Here is a 17,024-nt window from a genome sequence, read left to right as displayed (position 1 = left end):
TTTTATTTGTGCAATGGGTTAGACAAGCTTGAAGAGGAATTTTGACACAATCCCGATAACTCAAAGAGTTCACTCGCTATCGAAAGGTTGCAGGTTCGAGCCCTGCGTCGGTCAAGGCCGGCTGGCTCAATGGTAGAGTATTCGACTACGGTGAAGGGGTTGTTTTTTATTTGCAGAATTTTTGCCCGTATTCCTCATCCTGTGTTGAAGAATATGTACTGTCTTCTGTGCTTCATATAGTGCTAGTGGTGCTTTATTTTCCTGAGCTTGTCTTCTCATAAGTGAATATAATTTTTGCAATTTGTCAAATGCTGCTTTTCATTCTCAAAATGATGTCTTTGTAACCTCACCATAACTCAATTTGCTATTGGCAGACTCTGTAAGTAATTCTTCCAAGCTCTCTCCTGGTTCAAAACTTCACAGATATTCTTGAATTTGTTCAGCTGCCGAGATGTCACTTGAGATATGTACTAGTAAAGTAGTGACTAATTGAGAATGTTTTTAATATAATATTTTTGTAGCATATGTTATTTTGGATTGTATAACTACAATCATGATTGCATTTGTTTGTCGTCCAACATTTCCATTTTGGTTTGTTTTCGTGTTGTTTCTTCTTAACCTTCTCCTTTGTATTTGTTAATTCTAGGAGATTGTCTAATGAAATCGTTTCGTACAAGATATATACGTCGATTGACTTTGAGAAAATCTTCCGATTTGTGTCTCCCATTGAGCTTGGTTGCATTGAATATTGCATCTGATATTTTGTCATTATTTTGAAATGTAAAATATCTTATCAATTAAAAAGTTATCCGTTATATTAAAATATGATAGTTGTTACCTTTTCTCTGTTATTGAACAAGTAACCTTGACACTATCAGTTATATCTATCATGATTTGATCTGTCTCAGGGAGTTGAGCAGACTTTTTTTCTTAATTATCCAAATCAAAATTGCTATCTAGTGTATTAGACATCTTTAAAATGGAGGCGGAACTTTTCAAAGTATAATGGCTTACATCTTCCAAGCTTCCATTTCCACGTCAGGCATTGAATGAGCCGTTACCATGTTAGATCCTACGGACAACAGGAATAAGACCGATGTCGTAAGCAAGAGCTGATACAAAGGTATTTTTGGTAATACATTCTTACCAAGCATCCTATACAATAAAGCGATCATGTGTGCCGATAAGACAAGTCCTATAAAATATCTCACTAATACCAGTAGTATAGATAATAACGTGCTCTTATATAAGTATACGTCCGCCATCTTGGACTAATATATGTCACTAATGATATGCTACATTTACAGTTGAAGTTTCATTTTTAATTTAGTTTCAAAATTCATTTTTGTTCTTTTTCCTGTTGATTATCAAAAAATATGTATTGGATTTCAACAATTTAGCTCATACATTAGTACATAAATCACCATCTATTCTGATTTCTATAGGTTTACTGGCCATTGCTTTAGCAATACATTCATGATAAGCAGTTAGAGAAAGTTCTTTATATGAAGTAAACATCATTAACCTCAACAATAATACTTGTGAGAATTACAGGCTGTCTGTATCGGAGTTATAGACAGCAGACTAGCCTTTTTTTTTAAGAAAAAAAAAAGATGATAATACTGTTTTATACATGATGCCAAGGACACTGGATAAGAGGCGTGTAACCAAAGGAACAATGGAAGAAGAATATGCGATAGTATAAAACCATCTTATGAAACATATATATGTAGCCAAAACATTACTTCTAAAACAAGAAATGTAGGTGCATAACCGAGAGGATGGGTGGTACCAGAGTTGTCTTACATAGTTATCTCAAACCTCCTTTTTTCGTAAACCAAATATCCTGTGACTTAGCTGGTATGGTGAAAAGTTAATATGATCTTCTCAGGACTGGTCCGCTCTGGACTTAAGATGATGAAATCTAAACATATCGACGATACAAAGTTTAAATGCGTCCATCAACACATGTCATAGTAAGTGGATTTGAATAAGATGCTAAATCAGCTGTAGGCGTTTCTTGACTAGCGTCGTAAAACGTCTTCATGATCTGCGTTTCCCCGAATGTTCTTGCTTACACGAAACCACTGGTGTATCTTGGATACGAAGTCAATTGTGGTTTGAAAAACTCGTAAAGGGCTTGAAGAGCTTGTGCGTTCCTGAGCATTGGACCTAATTCGAACCGAATGTTGATCTTGGTTATCTTTCTTCGCAAGGTGATTCTTGCCATTATGTGTCTTCTACATATAAATATTCTATGCGAGATGCTATCATCTATGTCACACGTCCTGCATTTCGGTGAGCCGATTAGTTTGAATCGGTATCGGTATGACTTAGTCGTAGGGAAGTGACCTGTACGTAGCTGGGTTGCCAGGCACCGTGTCGCTCTGGGTAGTTCATTGAGGATCTTAGCAGTTTTTGCAGCTGTCAGCTTTCCGGCTGATGCTTTTGAGGTATTGGACTTGATGCTGGGTAATCAGACACCTTATTTGACCCTTTGTCCGTCTTTCCGGTCTGAGACATCAAGAGGATCTGCTTAACATACTGACCGCAATCAAGGTCGCATAAGGTTACAATCCCATTAACACAAAGTGTTCACTCGTTATCGAAAGGTTGCAGGTTCGAGCCCTGCGTCGGTCAAGGCCGGCTGGCTCAATGGTAGAGTATTCGACTACGGTGAAGGGATTGCTTTTTTATTCTGCAGAATTTTTGCATGTCATAATCATCTATTATATGAATCAAGTTTTTACCCATACATAGAAATATTTTTGGCAGTGAGTTATTTTAAGGAAAAGTAATCTATATTAATACAGATAGAGAATTTATATTGTTATCAATTCTTTACCAGTATTCTTTGTAATTTCCCTCAAATAATCTCTTGTCTAGCTCGACGCATTAGTGTAACTCTATACCAAACACAACCACAGCAAAATGGAAATACGTCAGACATCAATGACATAGAACGCTAGAGATCCCATGTTCAGCAAGGATAACTCCACTATCAGAAACTATGACATTAGCAGACAGCACTCTTATGTCTAACTTTCAGACTGTCTCTAACAAACCGAAGGAAAGTGTTCAAATTTAGCGCATTGTCGACAGTACTAAATGCTCAGTGATATCCTTCCAAGAAGTATATTATATAATTTCCAATAAATGGCATCTGAGGTCTCCAACCAGGGCATCGAAGACGCGCTTTGCATTCTCGACACTTAGCACTCATTTGTTAAGCCAACGCTGAACGCGTTACAAACCACATTGAGGTTTTCTAGTTATACTTTTCTTAGTATTGTATATTAAGATTACTAATAAATTCCATAAAAGTTGTTTATCTAACAATGCTTTAGTTATAGTAAAATACATTAAATTAGCGAGAACAATAAGAAGGTTTGTATTTCTATATCCGCCTACTCTGTTGCAGTTTTAAGCTAATCGATTTGTCAGTCAGTGAAGAGCTAATCAATCATCTAACAAACCTGAAGGCCGTGTATACCAGCGATATCCTCCTTAAGAGTTTCATTAACTAGACGATGTTGTTTGACAGTAGTAAGACCTTTGAAGGAGTCCGAAGCGATATTGATGGCGTAGAAAGAGCCGCATCCACCTGAAGAAATGTTATAAGGTAATAGCGATATTTTAGTATGTAAGTACCTGATACATCCTCAACTTGTAGTCTAATCGGCTTGAAACTCTCGGTCAACTTCTGACGAATCCTGGCTTCTCCAGCGAGTGGCTGTTCAGTTGTGTACGAGCGTATACTTCTAGAAATCTGTGTAGTTGGCTGTCTACCACCTGCTACTCTTCTGAATGCGTTAATAATCATGGTGACCTAAGTGGACGAAAAGGAAGAGGGTTCATTCACAACGATGATCATATCTGGCGGTATTTTACGTAACGGCGGTTTTTCATGCTTTAGAGCGACAATAAGGACGCCTCCTCTGCGCTCTTCTAAGCAGCTCAAACAATTTAAGCTCCAGTCTTCTTTATCGCTCAGATCAATGAGCACACCAGCACAGCTCCCTAAAATTACACAGCCAGCTGTCAGCAAATGGCTCTACTCGATATCAGCACTGATAGCTGGTATCGTTGTTGTTGGTGGTATGACTAGATTGACAGAGAGTGGTCTGAGTATCACAGAATGGAAGCCGATCACTGGTATAGCCTTACCTAGAGGTGATGAATGGATAGTAGAGTTCGATAAATACAAGCAAACACCGGAATTCAAAATGTAAGAAGCAACTTTTTTTTCATGCTCTTTTGTCTAACAAAGAGCAAAGGCTTAACAGTAGAATAGATCTCGAAGACTTTAAGAAGATATACATGATGGAATGGGCACACAGGATATTCGGCAGAGCGATCGGCGTAGCATTCATTCTACCAGCTGGATATTTCATCGCGAGGAAGCAAATTAGCAGAGGTATGAAGTGGGCTGTCGGTGGTCTTGGCCTTGGATTAGGTTTCCAGGGTTTCCTGGGCTGGTACATGGTTGAAAGTGGTCTGAAAGAAGAAAATTTCGCTCACGTAGGTGCACACCCACGTGTCAGTCAATATCGCTTGTCAGCACACCTTGGTGCTGCCCTAGCACTCTACGTTGCCACACTTTATGCCGCTTTTGCAGCAGCTAGAGATTTCAGAGTTGGAAGAGGTGGTAGTGTGAGTGGTGTGAGCGATCCCGAGAAATTCCTCGGTAATGGTGCTACTTCCTCATTAAGAAGATTCAGAGTGATTGCTCGAACTGGTTTGGGTGTTGTCTTCTTGACTGCACTCAGTGGTGCCTTCGTCGCAGGCCTTGATGCTGGATTGATATACAATGAGTTCCCATGGATGGGCACTGGTATTACACCACCTAAAGCCGAGCTTTGGGATCCAAGATACTCACAAAGGGAAGACAGAAGTGATTTATGGTGAGTTATATGGCTTTGAACATTGAGTACCGACTGATAGAATCATCTTTAGGTGGAGAAACATGTTGGAAAATCCATCAACTGTACAACTGGACCATAGAATAATGGCAACAACGACTCTCATTGGCACACTAGCAATGCATGCATTGGCATTGCGTAGTCCAACTATGAGGAAGAACCTGCCACCACTCACGAAGAAGCTTCTCAATTTGACAACAGGTGTCTCATTGATGCAAGTAACGTTGGGTATCTCCACACTTCTTTATCTTGTTCCAACGCCATTGGCTGTATCGCATCAAGCCGGATCAGTTGCACTACTTAGTTCATACGTCGCTCTAGTTGCCTCATTACGTAGACCGGGATTAGCAGCACGAATGCATCAACGTTTCATGCAACAACAGAAGAAAGCCGTTTAGAAAAGCTATTATACCGACATCACCGCTCAGATAGACATAACTTATCGTACAATAATTCATGCATATAAAATTCAGTTCAATTTGGATTACATTTCTACTCTTGCATTGTAACATCGCCGGTTGTCCTTTGCTGAGTTTCTTCTTCTTGACCAAGTGCGTCAATGTATGGCTTTACGTTATCACCCTCGAGTATTCTGAATGAACCCTCAGCTTTAACGCCTTGTTCGTTTGGACCAGGTGGACCGACAATTGCAATGGAGGTGTTAAGAGGTGTGAGTGTCTTTGATTGTTGGAGAGATGCTTTCAATGATTGCAAACCGTGGTTTATAAGAGTGTTCAAGTCACTGCCCTCGAAGTTGTCAGATTCCTTTTCCAAGTATGTTTTAGCCATTTGTGAGCGTGCTCCTATAGACATTGCGACGTATTCGAATGCGTTACCGTCAGGGCTGAACTCATGGAGGTGAGGACCGGTTTCCTGAGTTGTTGGTTAGTAAATGAGTCCGAATAAATAGTCATATATAAACCCACATCCTGTCCAATTACCAAAAATCCGACACCATATGGACGTCTACCATATTGTTGAGTCGCCAATTGAGCCTTTTCAGCGATTTGAGAGACTATTCTACCAACAGGGATAGGTCTACCATAGAGTAATCTAGATGACATAGCTTGATTGCGCATGTAATTACTCAAAACTCTTGCATCACTCGTCAATCCAGCAATAGCGATACCCAAATGGTCGTCTATTTTGAAAGCTTTTTGTTGATAGCTTGCTAACTCGCCAGTTGAACGCTTTAAAGTGAGTAAAATTGCGTGTGTTTTCGATCTCAATCCGACGGCAGCAGAACCTTGTCTAACAGCTTCTAATGCGTATTCGACCTGGTGTAGCCTACCTTGTGGAGAGAATACGGTGTTGTCTGAATCGTAGGAATTTCTAAAAACCATCTGGGTATTTCAACGTGGGCGTTGCAACGAAAGATGTCACCGAGCCGCGTGGCCTGGTTCGACCGTTACCATAAACAAGTTATAAGAATAAAATGTTAGTACAAACTTTATTTCTCGTTTTATTATTCATTCTTTATATAGGCGTCCACTCACAGAGGACGAAACACGAGCTGTATTCGAGAAGCTCGCAAACTATGTAGTAGGTAGATATATAGACTATTATACAGTCCCATTAACAACCTGCTAGGGAAAAAATCTCGTACACATCATTAATCCATCCGGTGCGTCCTCCAAAGAGGATGTAGAAGACGACGAAGACACAGCACCTCTTCTCAGATTGCAGAAGGATAAGGTTTTCTTGTTGAACACATCTATCAACAACTTAGCTACATCTGTAGCCCGTCCTAACCTCATTAGTCTCGGTCAATGCTTAGGAAAATTCACGAAATCTGGAAAATTTAAACTCGGGATTGGTTCTTTGGATGTACTCGCTAGATGGGCTAGATATAAGGTCTGTGGAGTGTTTACATAATCTTCTATCACTCACACCCACACAGGTCTGGGTAAAGCCAAATGGTGAACTTCCATTCTTATACGGTAACCACGTCGTCAAAGCACATTTGGGTAGAATTACTGAGGATACACCAGAGCATCAAGGTGTTGTAGTACTCAGTATGTCGGATATCCCACTCGGTTTCGGTGTCAGTGCGAGATCAACGGTCGACACTCGCAAGCTTGATCCAACGGGATTGGTTGTATTCCACCAAGCAGATGTTGGTGAATACTTGAGAGATGAGGATACACTCTTTTAGTTTATCGGCTTATAGAATACTTAAGTTATGCATGTACTATATTACACAATTGGTTTTTAGTGATATCACACCTTGATTAGCTCATATCCCATCCGTCTTCATCCAGCGTGAATTGCGACCGCGGTATCTGACTTTGGCTTAGTGTAGCTGGTATATGTGCCCCTCCAAGTCTTCTCATTACCCCAAAGGACTCTACAAAGAACGGCCTGAGTTCATTTATCTCCAGCTGAGAGATTCCAGTCATCGCCATACCAGTATCGTTCATTTTGATGACACCCTCGCGTGATTTCGTTTGTCTTGCTTGTCGTATATCCATCAATAGACTCCGTATAAGAGCAGCATTGTCTAAATCATCACCTGCTACTTCTATGATAGCCTTGGCCGTTTCCAGGTATCTAAATGGCATATCCGCGTATCGTCCATTCGATGTCTCTTCCTTTAGTCTTTCTTGTAAGCTATCTAGGGAGGATAATGAGACAAATGGACGCCTAGAGGTATGGATCTCCTACCAACTGTCAGCCACTCTGGTGCTACAATCGAACATCTCTTCCGCCTTTTAAGATCTAATGCGAGCCAGAGGGGAACTCTTGACTTTGATGGCGGTCTGAATGGACCCCAAATACCCTTAATAGCTTATCAAAACGCGTATATTTGTACTTTATTCATTAACTCACGCTCAACAATCTGATCTGTCCCATAGAGAAATTCGGTACGATTTCAATCACAGTTTCTGAAGTAGCAATAAATGACAGCTCACTTGGCGTGAGTGATTGCTTTTTCTCTGCTGGTAATGACATATCCACTTCTTGGTTGTTGACTATCAAGAGATATGTTGCTATCTAGATTTAGCAGGGCAAATATCAACCTTCGTAAACCTACGATACAGACGAGGTCTCTGCGTAATACATACTTTAAATCTGGAAATCGCGGCTGGCAGGGTGTGAGTATGTCGTTATCTTATCAGGGTTATCTCAATTGTGCAGTTTTATAGAAGAGGTGTAGACCCAAACAATCTCTTCCTTGGTATAATTGGCGCAAACGTCGCTGTATATGGTGTATTTGTATTCAGCGATGCTCAATGGTTTGTAATACTCAACAGAGAAGACAGTTCTGACAGACCCAGGAAACGCTTCAACGATCCAAAATGGATGAGATTCATGCTCAAGAACTTCACAGCCAGGTGGGTGTTTCTGTTACTCGATTAGTGGCATCTAAATGGCGCTTAGTTGGTACAACATATCTTCAGGTCGCATATGGACACTAGTGACTTCTTCTTTTGTGAGGGCTTTATCGAAGTTGTATATAATTCTAATATAACTAGCTACACACTCGTTTAGATTCATTAATATTCAATATGCTCACATTCTACTTCATGGCTCCTCAAGCAATAGCGATGCTCGGTGCACGTACATTCCTCATGCTCTATTGCGGTGGCGGTCTTGCTGCATCTGCAGTCACATTGTCTAATCCATCAAATGGTGCTTCAGGTTGGTTAGATCACATCCTTTGTTCATACTTCTAAAAGCATTTTAGGAGCTGTAGGAAGCACACTCGGATTTTTTGCAGCATCATTCCCAAATGCTACATTCAGCCTCTACTTCCTCCTCCCAGTGCAAGCTTGGATGGCTGTCGGCGGATTAGTCGCTTGGGATGCCTACAACAGCTTCAATTCCCCCTACTCAGCTAATGCACATAAGTCGAGACTTTCTGGAACAGTTGCTGGTGTTGCATTCGCAATGCTCAGGATGAGAGGTATCGGACCACGCATCCCATGGAGATAGACTCTATGGATAACAAAGCGCTCAAATTAAGTAAAATTAAGTCTAATGCCGTTGTACAATGAATTTTATGTAAAGCTTAGATGAGTGGGATTGGAGTGCAGCCAACACCGACGAGACCGTCTTCCTTGACATCTTCACAACAGACCTGAATTAGTTAGTAAAGGAAACGAAAAGCATAGCTTGAAACTCACAGGAGTGTTCTTGCACTCGTCTTCAACGGCAACACCGATGGCCAATGGAATTTGAGTACATTGGATGGCGACTTGGTCGAGGATGTCACCAGTGTGGAGGATACCTGATTCTTCACCGGTTGACTTTTGGACCTTCTTGTTGGTGTCACAGCATGAGATCTTGCCGGTGTTACATGAGCCGGTCTTTGATTCCCAGCCAGCGGAGACTGAAGCGACGATAGCAGCAGCGAAGACGGTTTGAGCGATCATTTTAATAGAAGAGATGAGTTGATTGTAGAGAAAAGTGACGAATCGATTGGCTTTTAAATAGTTAAAATTTAGCTCGCTTTTTAGTTTGAGTTTTAGCGCGCATGCCTAATTCAGGTTATAAATCGCGGAACATGCCTGATTTGGAAAGTCTTGGCTCAACTAGAGCAGGCCGAGACCAAATTAGACTTTATTATCGTTATTATTTTCTGATGATGTACGATACGTCAACATTGATATGTTTGGTGTGTTTCAAACTAAAGTGTTCGATATTAAATAAATTTATTAATATAAACGATGGTATCATATACATATGTACAAATTAGTTTCTAGATATTATTCAATTTCTACTATCAAAGTAGTCTGGGAATACACTACTTATGCTTGGTAGAGAACCCCAGCTGCCTCTCTGGTCTGCAACGTTGTATTGGTATAAATAATGCGGAACCTTTTGTCCTGCTCCCGCCTGCTCGAGGAATCGATTGCGCTGACGGATGGCATCATCAATTTCGGCTTGAGATATCGACGCATCGCGGAAATCTAATGAGAGAATCTGATCACGCTTTCTCTTTTTAAAGGTGGCGTTTATATCAGTAACACTCCCTCTTGCCTTCTCATGTTTCTCTATAGTAGGTTTATTCTCCGATAAGGTATTCTTGTCTTGTCTTGCTATCAAATTGTCGGTGTAAGGTGGTCGAATTTTTTTATTGTAACTGCTGTAAACTGTAAGCAGCTCATTCAGATGTCTCTGTTGAAGTTCCTCTTCCTCCTGTTCATGCCGTTTTCGTATTACTTCAAGCTCATGCACCAGTCTGGCGGCCAGTGTCGTTGATTCTTTAGATATCGCTTCTATGAGGGCATTTCTAGACCTCACAGAGCGCTCTGTTTCCTTCATAGATTGTCACAACGAATTCCAGACTAATCAGCCAGGAATTTGGTTAGCTCTTTAAACATTCCGAGCATATTCATACGTATTCAAATGACATAACTTAATAGGACGGAGATGGAGAGTATATTTGTCTACTTATATTCTCATTTCTCTCATTTCTCTTGCTTTTCACTCTTGTTAAAACCATCATAAGCATTAAAAATCATCGATAAGCATTAACAAGCGCGTCATTGTTCTTCAGAAGATAAAAAGGAGAAAAGAGAAAAAATATTAAGGTGTATTGAACAATACCTTCTCTTATTCGACGCTCAGGTATTCCATACTTGATTGAGATTATTATCGTAGCATTGCCAAGTTTGGAGGACGTTTCCGTTGGCTTTCCTTCCGTCAGTCAAATCAAGACATTGTCCTTGTCCGGTGACTGCGATTCTATTATCACCGGTGTACCAGAAGTTTTGGGCTGGTAGACCGTCATAGCATTGCCAGATCTTTGCCTTGATACCAGAACCTGGGTTTGAGCCAGCGTCTAAACAGAAGTTTCTGTTGGCGACCTAGGTGATTCTAATTAGAGTAGTGTTCCATAGGCTAATAAGCGCCCACTTTAACAGATGTCTGACCTTTTCTGATGACGAATTTTTGGGCGTCTGTGCCATTGCAGTCATAGCTATTATTGCAACGTTAGAAAACTCTCTAACGGGCATCTCATAACTTACATTTGGACTGGCGTTCCATTTCCGAAGCTTGCACCAGCGACGTCTACACACCTGAATCACTATTAGTTGTTACAATAAACTATGTGTAAGACTCACTTTGAGGTGTCTCCATTAGGGTGGATGGCGACACCTACTTCACCTGTTGGTGTTGGTGGTGTTGTTGAGGTGTTGCTAGGTGGAGGTGGTGCACCGAATGCGTCACCTTGTGGAAGTGCAGCAACGAGTGATGCAATGGCTGCGATGGAGATGATTTGAAGCTTCATTTGTGTTCTTGTGTTGTTGGCCTTGTTCTTTGATGTTTTAAAAGAAGGTCAAATGTTGGCTTTTTATATGTTTCCAGCGGCGGCCTGGAGCTGTGTTGAGCGGTTGTGTGAATATCTAAGATACCTCTTGTATGGCCAGCTCGTATGTCCGAGACATCATCACAAGCTCACTGAGACCTATTCGAGTACCTTTTCTCGCACAAAGAAATTAAGGTACGCATCATCTGACGATCCTTTCGAGAAACAAAAATTTTAAAGCTGTGAAGTACACCAGCTGATAATCTGGTCAAAGCTGTACTTATTTTATTTCACACGCGTTTTGTGATAATGCAAAAAAAAGTATGAATAAATAATTAACTAAGTTTATGAGAGGTATAATGCTATGCTTTGACTATGAATGAAAATGGTACGAGCCACCTCCATGTTTCCCATTCAGCGAGATCCTGCATTGGACCAAATCCTAAGAGCGCTTGTCTAGCCATATGCAATGCAGGGAAGTAGAGTATTATGAACATCCACAAAGCACCATAGATACCTCCTACTTTTCTGCCGGTATACTCCTTAATAGCTTTTTCAAGTACGATTGCCAAACCAGATCTAGATTAACATTTTAGCGACAAATTAAGTACTTAACTTTAAACTCACGTCAGGTAAAAGTTAAAGCTGGGATATATGCCATACATCAGTTGCTTACCTGATGTACATCTCATGCAGTATTCGTGGAGGATACCACTAATGACGAAACCATTGATGACCCCACAATAATGAGCCACGTCCCCTGGTATCCTCAACCACTTGATGGTATAGAATATTGGTTTATAGCCGCATATCATAAAATGACGACGTAGGGCACATTGCCATCTTTCATTCCAAAATTGTCCTACCGAGTCAGCAGTGAGTGGATTTCCAAAGAATGGTGGCCATCTTTGAGTGTCAAACTGTAAACCGAACGCTTTTTTGAATCCATATACAAAGAAGGCTAATAAATGATAAGCCAAACTCACACAAGACCAACCTAGAGCGCCAATAGCAAGTGTGATTGCGAAGTCACACCCTATTAGCTCTATAAGTGTCTTTCCATGATTGTGATCGCCAAAACGAGTAAGTGTGGCCATCGCACCTATCGAAATGATGTGTTGCTTGGAAATTTCTATAAGCGAGCTCTTAAAGAAGGTATCATATGCCTGAGGAAGCTTCTCATGGGGGATTCCCCAAGTCATTCCTATTCCTCTCATGCTTAATCAGGTTAGATTATGTGCGTGATATCATGAGCACCTACTTCGTCAACATCTCAAAAGCGCCAGACCAACCAAGGTCACTATGTCCGTGCTGGCTAAATGAAATAATTTTTGGCGCATCAATCATGCTCCTATCGGTGAACGTCAGGTGGACTGAATGCATACAAGAGCAAAATATGACGAGATTGTAGATGAATCCAGCTACGAAATTATCATGAAGGTATATCGGCTGCCCCTTGCTACCTATCAGCATGGCACCAGATAGGAGTAAGATTCTAAAACATGTGTTCAAATACGACGGTTTAGCTACGAGTAGCCTAGCTTGAATCGGCAATAACAACAAGATAGAACAATCTGGTATTGGTAGCTTTGGTATACTGTAGAGGATTGCAAGTATTTCCTGCAGCATTATTTCACTTCGCTGTTTGTGAAATGCATTCAAATTGAAACTTTACAATTCACACCAAGAATGTGACATTCCGGTACTAGGAGAAATATTTCTGTGCATCAAGAATTTTATAGCATTCGTAAATTTCTACTACTTATGTAATTTGATAATAATCAAATTACTGATGGGCGTTTTGTCATAAGCTGTCAAAAGACAATGGCGAAGGAAAGGCATATGATAACTGAAAAGAGCACCACACAGTCTAACCTTAAATGCAAAAACCAGCTAGTATTAAGTAATTTAGATTATAAAACCTGTTCATAGCCTTTCGGCTTCTTCATTTACACTATAATCTATTCAAGTAGAATTTATAATTTAAGCAGCTATAATTGGTACCATCAAGTTATTCTTGTTTTTATACTTAAATAATATATTGGGCGATAAAAGTGATATACTATGAGCTATTCCTACAGTATGATACAATTATCTTGATGATAAGAGCGTCTTATGGTCTTAATTATTGCATTGACAGTTCGCCAACGATAATGGATGATGGTATGTAGCTCTTCTGACCAATGATATTGTCTTCGATACCTATCCAATAATGAGAAAAGCAGCTCAGCACTTAACAAAATAAAACCCAATCTTGAGCGTGACTTACTTACTATTCCTCTCACGTGCTTCTATAAAAACAATGTTCATAGTGGACGACTATGGTTTTCATGTATTTGAGGGCCGTACAGAACATATGCTACATGTCGGTATGAGGAATCACTTTGCTTCTCTTCAATCTTATCTCGTTCATCATTACTACACTTGAGATCAAAAGGTGATACCATATTATCAAATAACACATCAGGATCTTCCAGTTGTTGACATTAAATAAATTTACAGAAAATCTGCTCTCGACCTAATGTCCCAGTATGTCAGATATATCACAACCATACGTCAAGAAACGAAATATAAGGTAAAGAGACTTAAGAGGGTCGTGAAGGAAAATTCTATCACGAAAAGTGAAATCTAGGTGATGTTATTATAGTAATGCACAGATCATGTGCAACTCAACAATCAATTAGAAACCACTCAAATGTAAATTACAACGATGGCTTTGCAAACTTTTCGCTGAAGACATACAACACGTTTCTTATCTTGTTTCATGTAAAGCTCTTAATCTGACGATACTCGAGCTGGGGTACTGTCAATTTGTCAATCTGGATATCCTTTCCACCCGCACCAGTCACCGAACTCAAGATTGGTGGAGCATTCGATGTTCCAGCTGCACAACCTATCTAACCACCCGATCGAGGGGCACTGTCTAAATATACGCTCCTATACGTCTTATAGGTCATGCGAATAGCCACACCGTGCAAACCAATACTTGTGGTGGACTGTTGTTCATGTACCATGCTATCGACATCCAAAATTTTTTACAACTAATACGTATTGGGTTTAGTAGCAGTGATGTTATTAAAATACCAGGTATCACTTAGAAAATAAAGATACCTGGTGCAAAAATTATATATATTATTGTCAAAACTCCTGAAAATGAACTCTAATATCTATCAACTGTAGCTGTCTTCAACGTTTAACATCCATTTATTTCTGATGATGATTAATCTAAATATATTGTTAAATAGATACAATATTTAGCTGCGTCCATCAATAATTTTAAAGAGGATTTGAAGGGTTTGCCGAATTTGCTGGAAGCGTTTCTCGATAGTGCCGTGAAATGTCTTGATGAGCTATGTTTCTGCTATTGTTCTCGGTTACGCTAAACCACCGGTGTATTTTGGGTGTCATTTTGGATAAATTTTGCTAAAATTTTCTTGGGAGTTTTAGAACATGCTTGATACAAAATTTGCCTATGACAAAAGCTGTCAGATCATCCGGATAGTCCAGCGGGTTATCAAGTGAAAAATTTCACATGCTATGTTGAGGTCCCAGGTTCGATTCCTGGTAGATGCACACGCATCTGTAGCTCAGCGGTAGTAGCGCAACACTAGTATTGGGTGATCTTTTTGCTTTTTGCCCTTCTATTGCGTTATGATTTTCGCTATTTTTTGAAGGATAGTCTGCTTGTGATTACAACAAATTCTAGCTAATTTGTCTGCATATACGTAGCACGAAAGGATACTTTCTATGTATAAGTAGCCGCCATAAGCAAGTGTCATTAGATAACGTCGGCATCCACCTATATGTGGTACTCTTTCCGTCTGATAAAAATCCGTAACAACTATTATTCCCTTCATGGGCACATAAATGTATAGAATATACATAAACAGTCATAATTCTCTAAAAGCCAGTAGTGTTTAGACTGTTTATTAATCCATAGTACACTAATGATTGACTTAGTTCAATATTGTAGTGTATGTTTCGTAGTCTCTACATTATTCCACTTGATTAGCAACATAACAGATTGCCAGTGTCAAAGGTATTCTACTGCAAATAAAATCTGCATGTTTCTTTAGTTGTCGTCCACTGATTAGTTTACCTTTGCACAGAGGAGTGGCGCAGTACTTCTGACTAGTATGATAGTGTACTTGAATTAGAACTTGTTTGTAGACAATTCTACTGTATTTGTCAAAAGTTGATTATAATGTATAGCTTAGTTGTGCATGTGGATAAAGCAATACAATACACCGTTCATACCTTGTGTTGGTCTGTAATATCAAACGCGCTTTATCATTGGTTGAAAAGGTATGAAGTATAATGTGATCTTAAGTAGATGGCTTTTTGGTACAAGATATGGTTTCTTACATAGTTTTCATTGTTGCCCGAATATCATTGTTGTTGGCCGTACATCCGTTTTCTTGCCCGTATCCATTGTTGTTTCGCGAGTATCCGTGGGTGATCGCCTTTCCCTTTTTGTCCCTAGTTACTAAATGATGCTGTATGCCCAGCTCTGTATCGGTACTCTGTTGGAAACCAGGTACTGGGGCTGGACATACAGCATCATTTAGTAACTAGGGATGGACGGAACAAGAATGCGCAGTGAAAACAGGATGAACGCCAAGGCTCGATAAGGTTGAGGAAAACAGGGAACATGCGGACAGTGAAGACTATGTAAGACGATCATCTTGTACACAAACCATAACCTGAATGATCATAACATTTTTTCACAACCAATAATTAGCGTGTTTAATATTTACAAACCAACAATATATAGATAAAACACCCTTGTACAGATACATTATTTTATATGATCAACACTTGAAACTTGAAACATATTCTATGATTCAACAACGTATTAGCTCCAATACTCAACACGCCGAAGTATCATTATGAGCCAAACCAAGATGCAAAATACACCGAATATCGTCATATCATACTAAGAAAGATAAACCAATGTAATATCCAGAAAGGAAGATTTGCTCAAAGTCAAAAAGCCTATATATCTTGTACGAAACGATCTCATTAGGCAATCTTACAATAACCAAATAGAAGATACCAATAGTTAGAAGGCACAAAAGAAAAACCCCACAATAGAAGTGTTGGACGACAAACAGGTGCGATCACATTTGCAGATCGAAAACCGAAATAGCAAACCCTACAGTAAATATTATTTCTTTTTTTTAAAAAAAAATACTTCTCAATTTGTGACTATTTTATTACCGACTATCTCAAGTGGCATCTTCAATCGAATAGATACAATTTGTGACATCTCGGCAGCTGAACAAATTCAAGAATATCTGTGAAGTTTTGAACCAGGAGAGAGCTTGGAAGGATTACTTACAGAGTCTGCCAATAGCAAATAGAGTTATGGTGAGATTACAAAGACATCATTTTGAGAATGAAAAGCAGCATTTGACAAATTGCAAAAATTATATTCACTTATGAGAAGACAAGCTCAGGAAAATAAAGCACCACTAGCACTATATGAAGCACAGAAGACAGTACATATTCTTCAACACAGGATGAGGAATACGGGCAAAAATTCTGCAAATAAAAAACAACCCCTTCACCGTAGTCGAATACTCTACCATTGAGCCAGCCGGCCTTGACCGACGCAGGGCTCGAACCTGCAACCTTTCGATAGCGAGTGAACTCTTTGAGTTATCGGGATTGTGTCAAAATTCCTCTTCAAGCTTGTCTAAACCCATTGCACAAAATAAAAATCTCAACTCCACATCGTGGATTTTGGCATCATTTGGTCAAGTCTCATGATCCGAGTGCGTCTTTCAAGTATGGGCTTTTTTATGTTCCATCTCGTTGCGTTCTGCCTCCTACGAGTCATATCT

General features: G+C 39.8%; 10 protein-coding genes across 10 annotated transcripts; 3 read left to right on the top strand and 7 right to left on the bottom strand.

Annotated features, from left to right (window-relative positions):
• Positions 1–3,353: 3,353 nt before the first annotated feature.
• On the top strand, positions 3,354–7,519 carry WALSEDRAFT_59822 (cytochrome oxidase assembly). The gene is made up of 8 exons (XM_006957157.1): positions 3,354–3,428; positions 3,477–3,604; positions 3,652–4,228; positions 4,278–4,904; positions 4,957–5,794; positions 5,848–6,464; positions 6,513–6,776; positions 6,823–7,519. Exons 3-5 carry the CDS (start codon positions 3,867–3,869, stop codon positions 5,318–5,320), a joined length of 1,353 nt encoding a protein of 450 aa, XP_006957219.1. The 5' UTR covers positions 3,354–3,428; positions 3,477–3,604; positions 3,652–3,866; the 3' UTR covers positions 5,321–5,794; positions 5,848–6,464; positions 6,513–6,776; positions 6,823–7,519.
• WALSEDRAFT_27823 (bola-like protein) lies at positions 3,408–3,823 on the bottom strand (the record flags this gene model as incomplete). The annotated part of the gene is made up of 3 exons (XM_006957160.1): positions 3,408–3,428; positions 3,477–3,604; positions 3,652–3,823. 3 exons carry the CDS (start codon positions 3,821–3,823, stop codon positions 3,408–3,410), a joined length of 321 nt encoding a protein of 106 aa, XP_006957222.1.
• On the bottom strand, positions 5,372–6,280 carry WALSEDRAFT_31783 (20S proteasome subunit). Its single transcript, XM_006957159.1, has 2 exons — positions 5,849–6,280; positions 5,372–5,795 (listed from the first exon to the last, which is right to left on the bottom strand). The coding sequence occupies exons 1-2, from the start codon at positions 6,263–6,265 to the stop codon at positions 5,415–5,417; spliced, it is 798 nt and encodes a 265-aa protein (XP_006957221.1). The 5' UTR covers positions 6,266–6,280; the 3' UTR covers positions 5,372–5,414.
• Positions 6,299–7,077, top strand: WALSEDRAFT_63189 (cytosolic large ribosomal subunit protein; the record flags this gene model as incomplete). Its single annotated transcript, XM_006957158.1, has 4 exons — positions 6,299–6,321; positions 6,407–6,464; positions 6,513–6,776; positions 6,823–7,077. 4 exons carry the CDS (start codon positions 6,299–6,301, stop codon positions 7,075–7,077), a joined length of 600 nt encoding a protein of 199 aa, XP_006957220.1.
• On the bottom strand, positions 6,575–7,983 carry WALSEDRAFT_59821 (DNA replication complex GINS protein psf2). The gene is made up of 4 exons (XM_006957156.1): positions 7,752–7,983; positions 7,587–7,701; positions 6,837–7,536; positions 6,575–6,781 (listed from the first exon to the last, which is right to left on the bottom strand). Exons 1-3 carry the CDS (start codon positions 7,872–7,874, stop codon positions 7,154–7,156), a joined length of 621 nt encoding a protein of 206 aa, XP_006957218.1. The 5' UTR covers positions 7,875–7,983; the 3' UTR covers positions 6,575–6,781; positions 6,837–7,153.
• On the top strand, positions 7,678–8,896 carry WALSEDRAFT_68015 (hypothetical protein). Its single transcript, XM_006957155.1, has 7 exons — positions 7,678–7,699; positions 7,751–8,017; positions 8,061–8,158; positions 8,201–8,257; positions 8,304–8,355; positions 8,399–8,564; positions 8,611–8,896. The coding sequence occupies exons 2-7, from the start codon at positions 7,907–7,909 to the stop codon at positions 8,856–8,858; spliced, it is 732 nt and encodes a 243-aa protein (XP_006957217.1). The 5' UTR covers positions 7,678–7,699; positions 7,751–7,906; the 3' UTR covers positions 8,859–8,896.
• A 38-nt stretch (positions 8,897–8,934) lies between these two features.
• WALSEDRAFT_63186 (hypothetical protein) lies at positions 8,935–9,298 on the bottom strand (the record flags this gene model as incomplete). The annotated part of the gene is made up of 2 exons (XM_006957154.1): positions 8,935–9,003; positions 9,050–9,298. 2 exons carry the CDS (start codon positions 9,296–9,298, stop codon positions 8,935–8,937), a joined length of 318 nt encoding a protein of 105 aa, XP_006957216.1.
• A 337-nt stretch (positions 9,299–9,635) lies between these two features.
• Positions 9,636–10,200, bottom strand: WALSEDRAFT_68014 (hypothetical protein; the record flags this gene model as incomplete). The annotated part of the gene is made up of 1 exon (XM_006957153.1): positions 9,636–10,200. Exon 1 carries the CDS (start codon positions 10,188–10,190, stop codon positions 9,636–9,638), a length of 555 nt encoding a protein of 184 aa, XP_006957215.1. The 5' UTR covers positions 10,191–10,200.
• Positions 10,201–10,382: 182 nt separating this feature from the next.
• WALSEDRAFT_36529 (hypothetical protein) lies at positions 10,383–11,160 on the bottom strand (the record flags this gene model as incomplete). Its single annotated transcript, XM_006957152.1, has 4 exons — positions 10,383–10,735; positions 10,785–10,848; positions 10,898–10,948; positions 10,994–11,160. 4 exons carry the CDS (start codon positions 11,158–11,160, stop codon positions 10,493–10,495), a joined length of 525 nt encoding a protein of 174 aa, XP_006957214.1. The 3' UTR covers positions 10,383–10,492.
• Positions 11,161–11,492: 332 nt separating this feature from the next.
• On the bottom strand, positions 11,493–14,214 carry WALSEDRAFT_59819 (hypothetical protein). Its single transcript, XM_006957151.1, has 3 exons — positions 12,440–14,214; positions 11,806–12,396; positions 11,493–11,757 (listed from the first exon to the last, which is right to left on the bottom strand). The coding sequence occupies exons 1-3, from the start codon at positions 12,805–12,807 to the stop codon at positions 11,541–11,543; spliced, it is 1,176 nt and encodes a 391-aa protein (XP_006957213.1). The 5' UTR covers positions 12,808–14,214; the 3' UTR covers positions 11,493–11,540.
• Positions 14,215–17,024: the final 2,810 nt, after the last annotated feature.

This window comes from Wallemia mellicola (genome assembly GCF_000263375.1).
Source record: "Wallemia mellicola CBS 633.66 unplaced genomic scaffold WALSEscaffold_5, whole genome shotgun sequence".
NCBI classification, from domain to species: Eukaryota; Fungi; Basidiomycota; class Wallemiomycetes; order Wallemiales; family Wallemiaceae; genus Wallemia; species Wallemia mellicola.
Note: the sequence above shows the minus strand (reverse complement) of the source record. Positions and strands in the feature narration are given on the sequence as shown.

What these genes read in the sequence shown, in the direction of transcription:
- WALSEDRAFT_31783 (XM_006957159.1), bottom strand. Translation starts at nt 6,265, where the DNA reads ATGGTTTTTAGAAATTCCTACGATTCAGACAACACCGTATTCTCTCCA. An exon ending in TTTTGGTAATTGGACAGGAT is followed by an intron (nt 5,796 to 5,848) that starts GTGGGTTTATAT and finishes CCAACAACTCAG; the next exon opens with GAAACCGGTCCTCACCTCCA.
- WALSEDRAFT_59819 (XM_006957151.1), bottom strand. Translation starts at nt 12,807, where the DNA reads ATGCTGCAGGAAATACTTGCAATCCTCTACAGTATACCAAAGCTACCA. An exon ending in GCTTTTGAGATGTTGACGAA is followed by an intron (nt 12,397 to 12,439) that starts GTAGGTGCTCAT and finishes AACCTGATTAAG; the next exon opens with CATGAGAGGAATAGGAATGA. An exon ending in AGCTTTAACTTTTACCTGAC is followed by an intron (nt 11,758 to 11,805) that starts GTGAGTTTAAAG and finishes ATGTTAATCTAG; the next exon opens with ATCTGGTTTGGCAATCGTAC.
- WALSEDRAFT_59822 (XM_006957157.1), top strand. Translation starts at nt 3,867, where the DNA reads ATGATCATATCTGGCGGTATTTTACGTAACGGCGGTTTTTCATGCTTT. An exon ending in CAAACACCGGAATTCAAAAT is followed by an intron (nt 4,229 to 4,277) that starts GTAAGAAGCAAC and finishes CAAAGAGCAAAG; the next exon opens with GCTTAACAGTAGAATAGATC. An exon ending in GAAGACAGAAGTGATTTATG is followed by an intron (nt 4,905 to 4,956) that starts GTGAGTTATATG and finishes AATCATCTTTAG; the next exon opens with GTGGAGAAACATGTTGGAAA.
- WALSEDRAFT_59821 (XM_006957156.1), bottom strand. Translation starts at nt 7,874, where the DNA reads ATGTCATTACCAGCAGAGAAAAAGCAATCACTCACGCCAAGTGAGCTG. An exon ending in GACAGATCAGATTGTTGAGC is followed by an intron (nt 7,702 to 7,751) that starts GTGAGTTAATGA and finishes TAAGCTATTAAG; the next exon opens with GGTATTTGGGGTCCATTCAG. An exon ending in ACCAGAGTGGCTGACAGTTG is followed by an intron (nt 7,537 to 7,586) that starts GTAGGAGATCCA and finishes TATCCTCCCTAG; the next exon opens with ATAGCTTACAAGAAAGACTA.
- WALSEDRAFT_68015 (XM_006957155.1), top strand. Translation starts at nt 7,907, where the DNA reads ATGTTGCTATCTAGATTTAGCAGGGCAAATATCAACCTTCGTAAACCT. An exon ending in GAAATCGCGGCTGGCAGGGT is followed by an intron (nt 8,018 to 8,060) that starts GTGAGTATGTCG and finishes TCAATTGTGCAG; the next exon opens with TTTTATAGAAGAGGTGTAGA. An exon ending in CACTAGTGACTTCTTCTTTT is followed by an intron (nt 8,356 to 8,398) that starts GTGAGGGCTTTA and finishes TAATATAACTAG; the next exon opens with CTACACACTCGTTTAGATTC.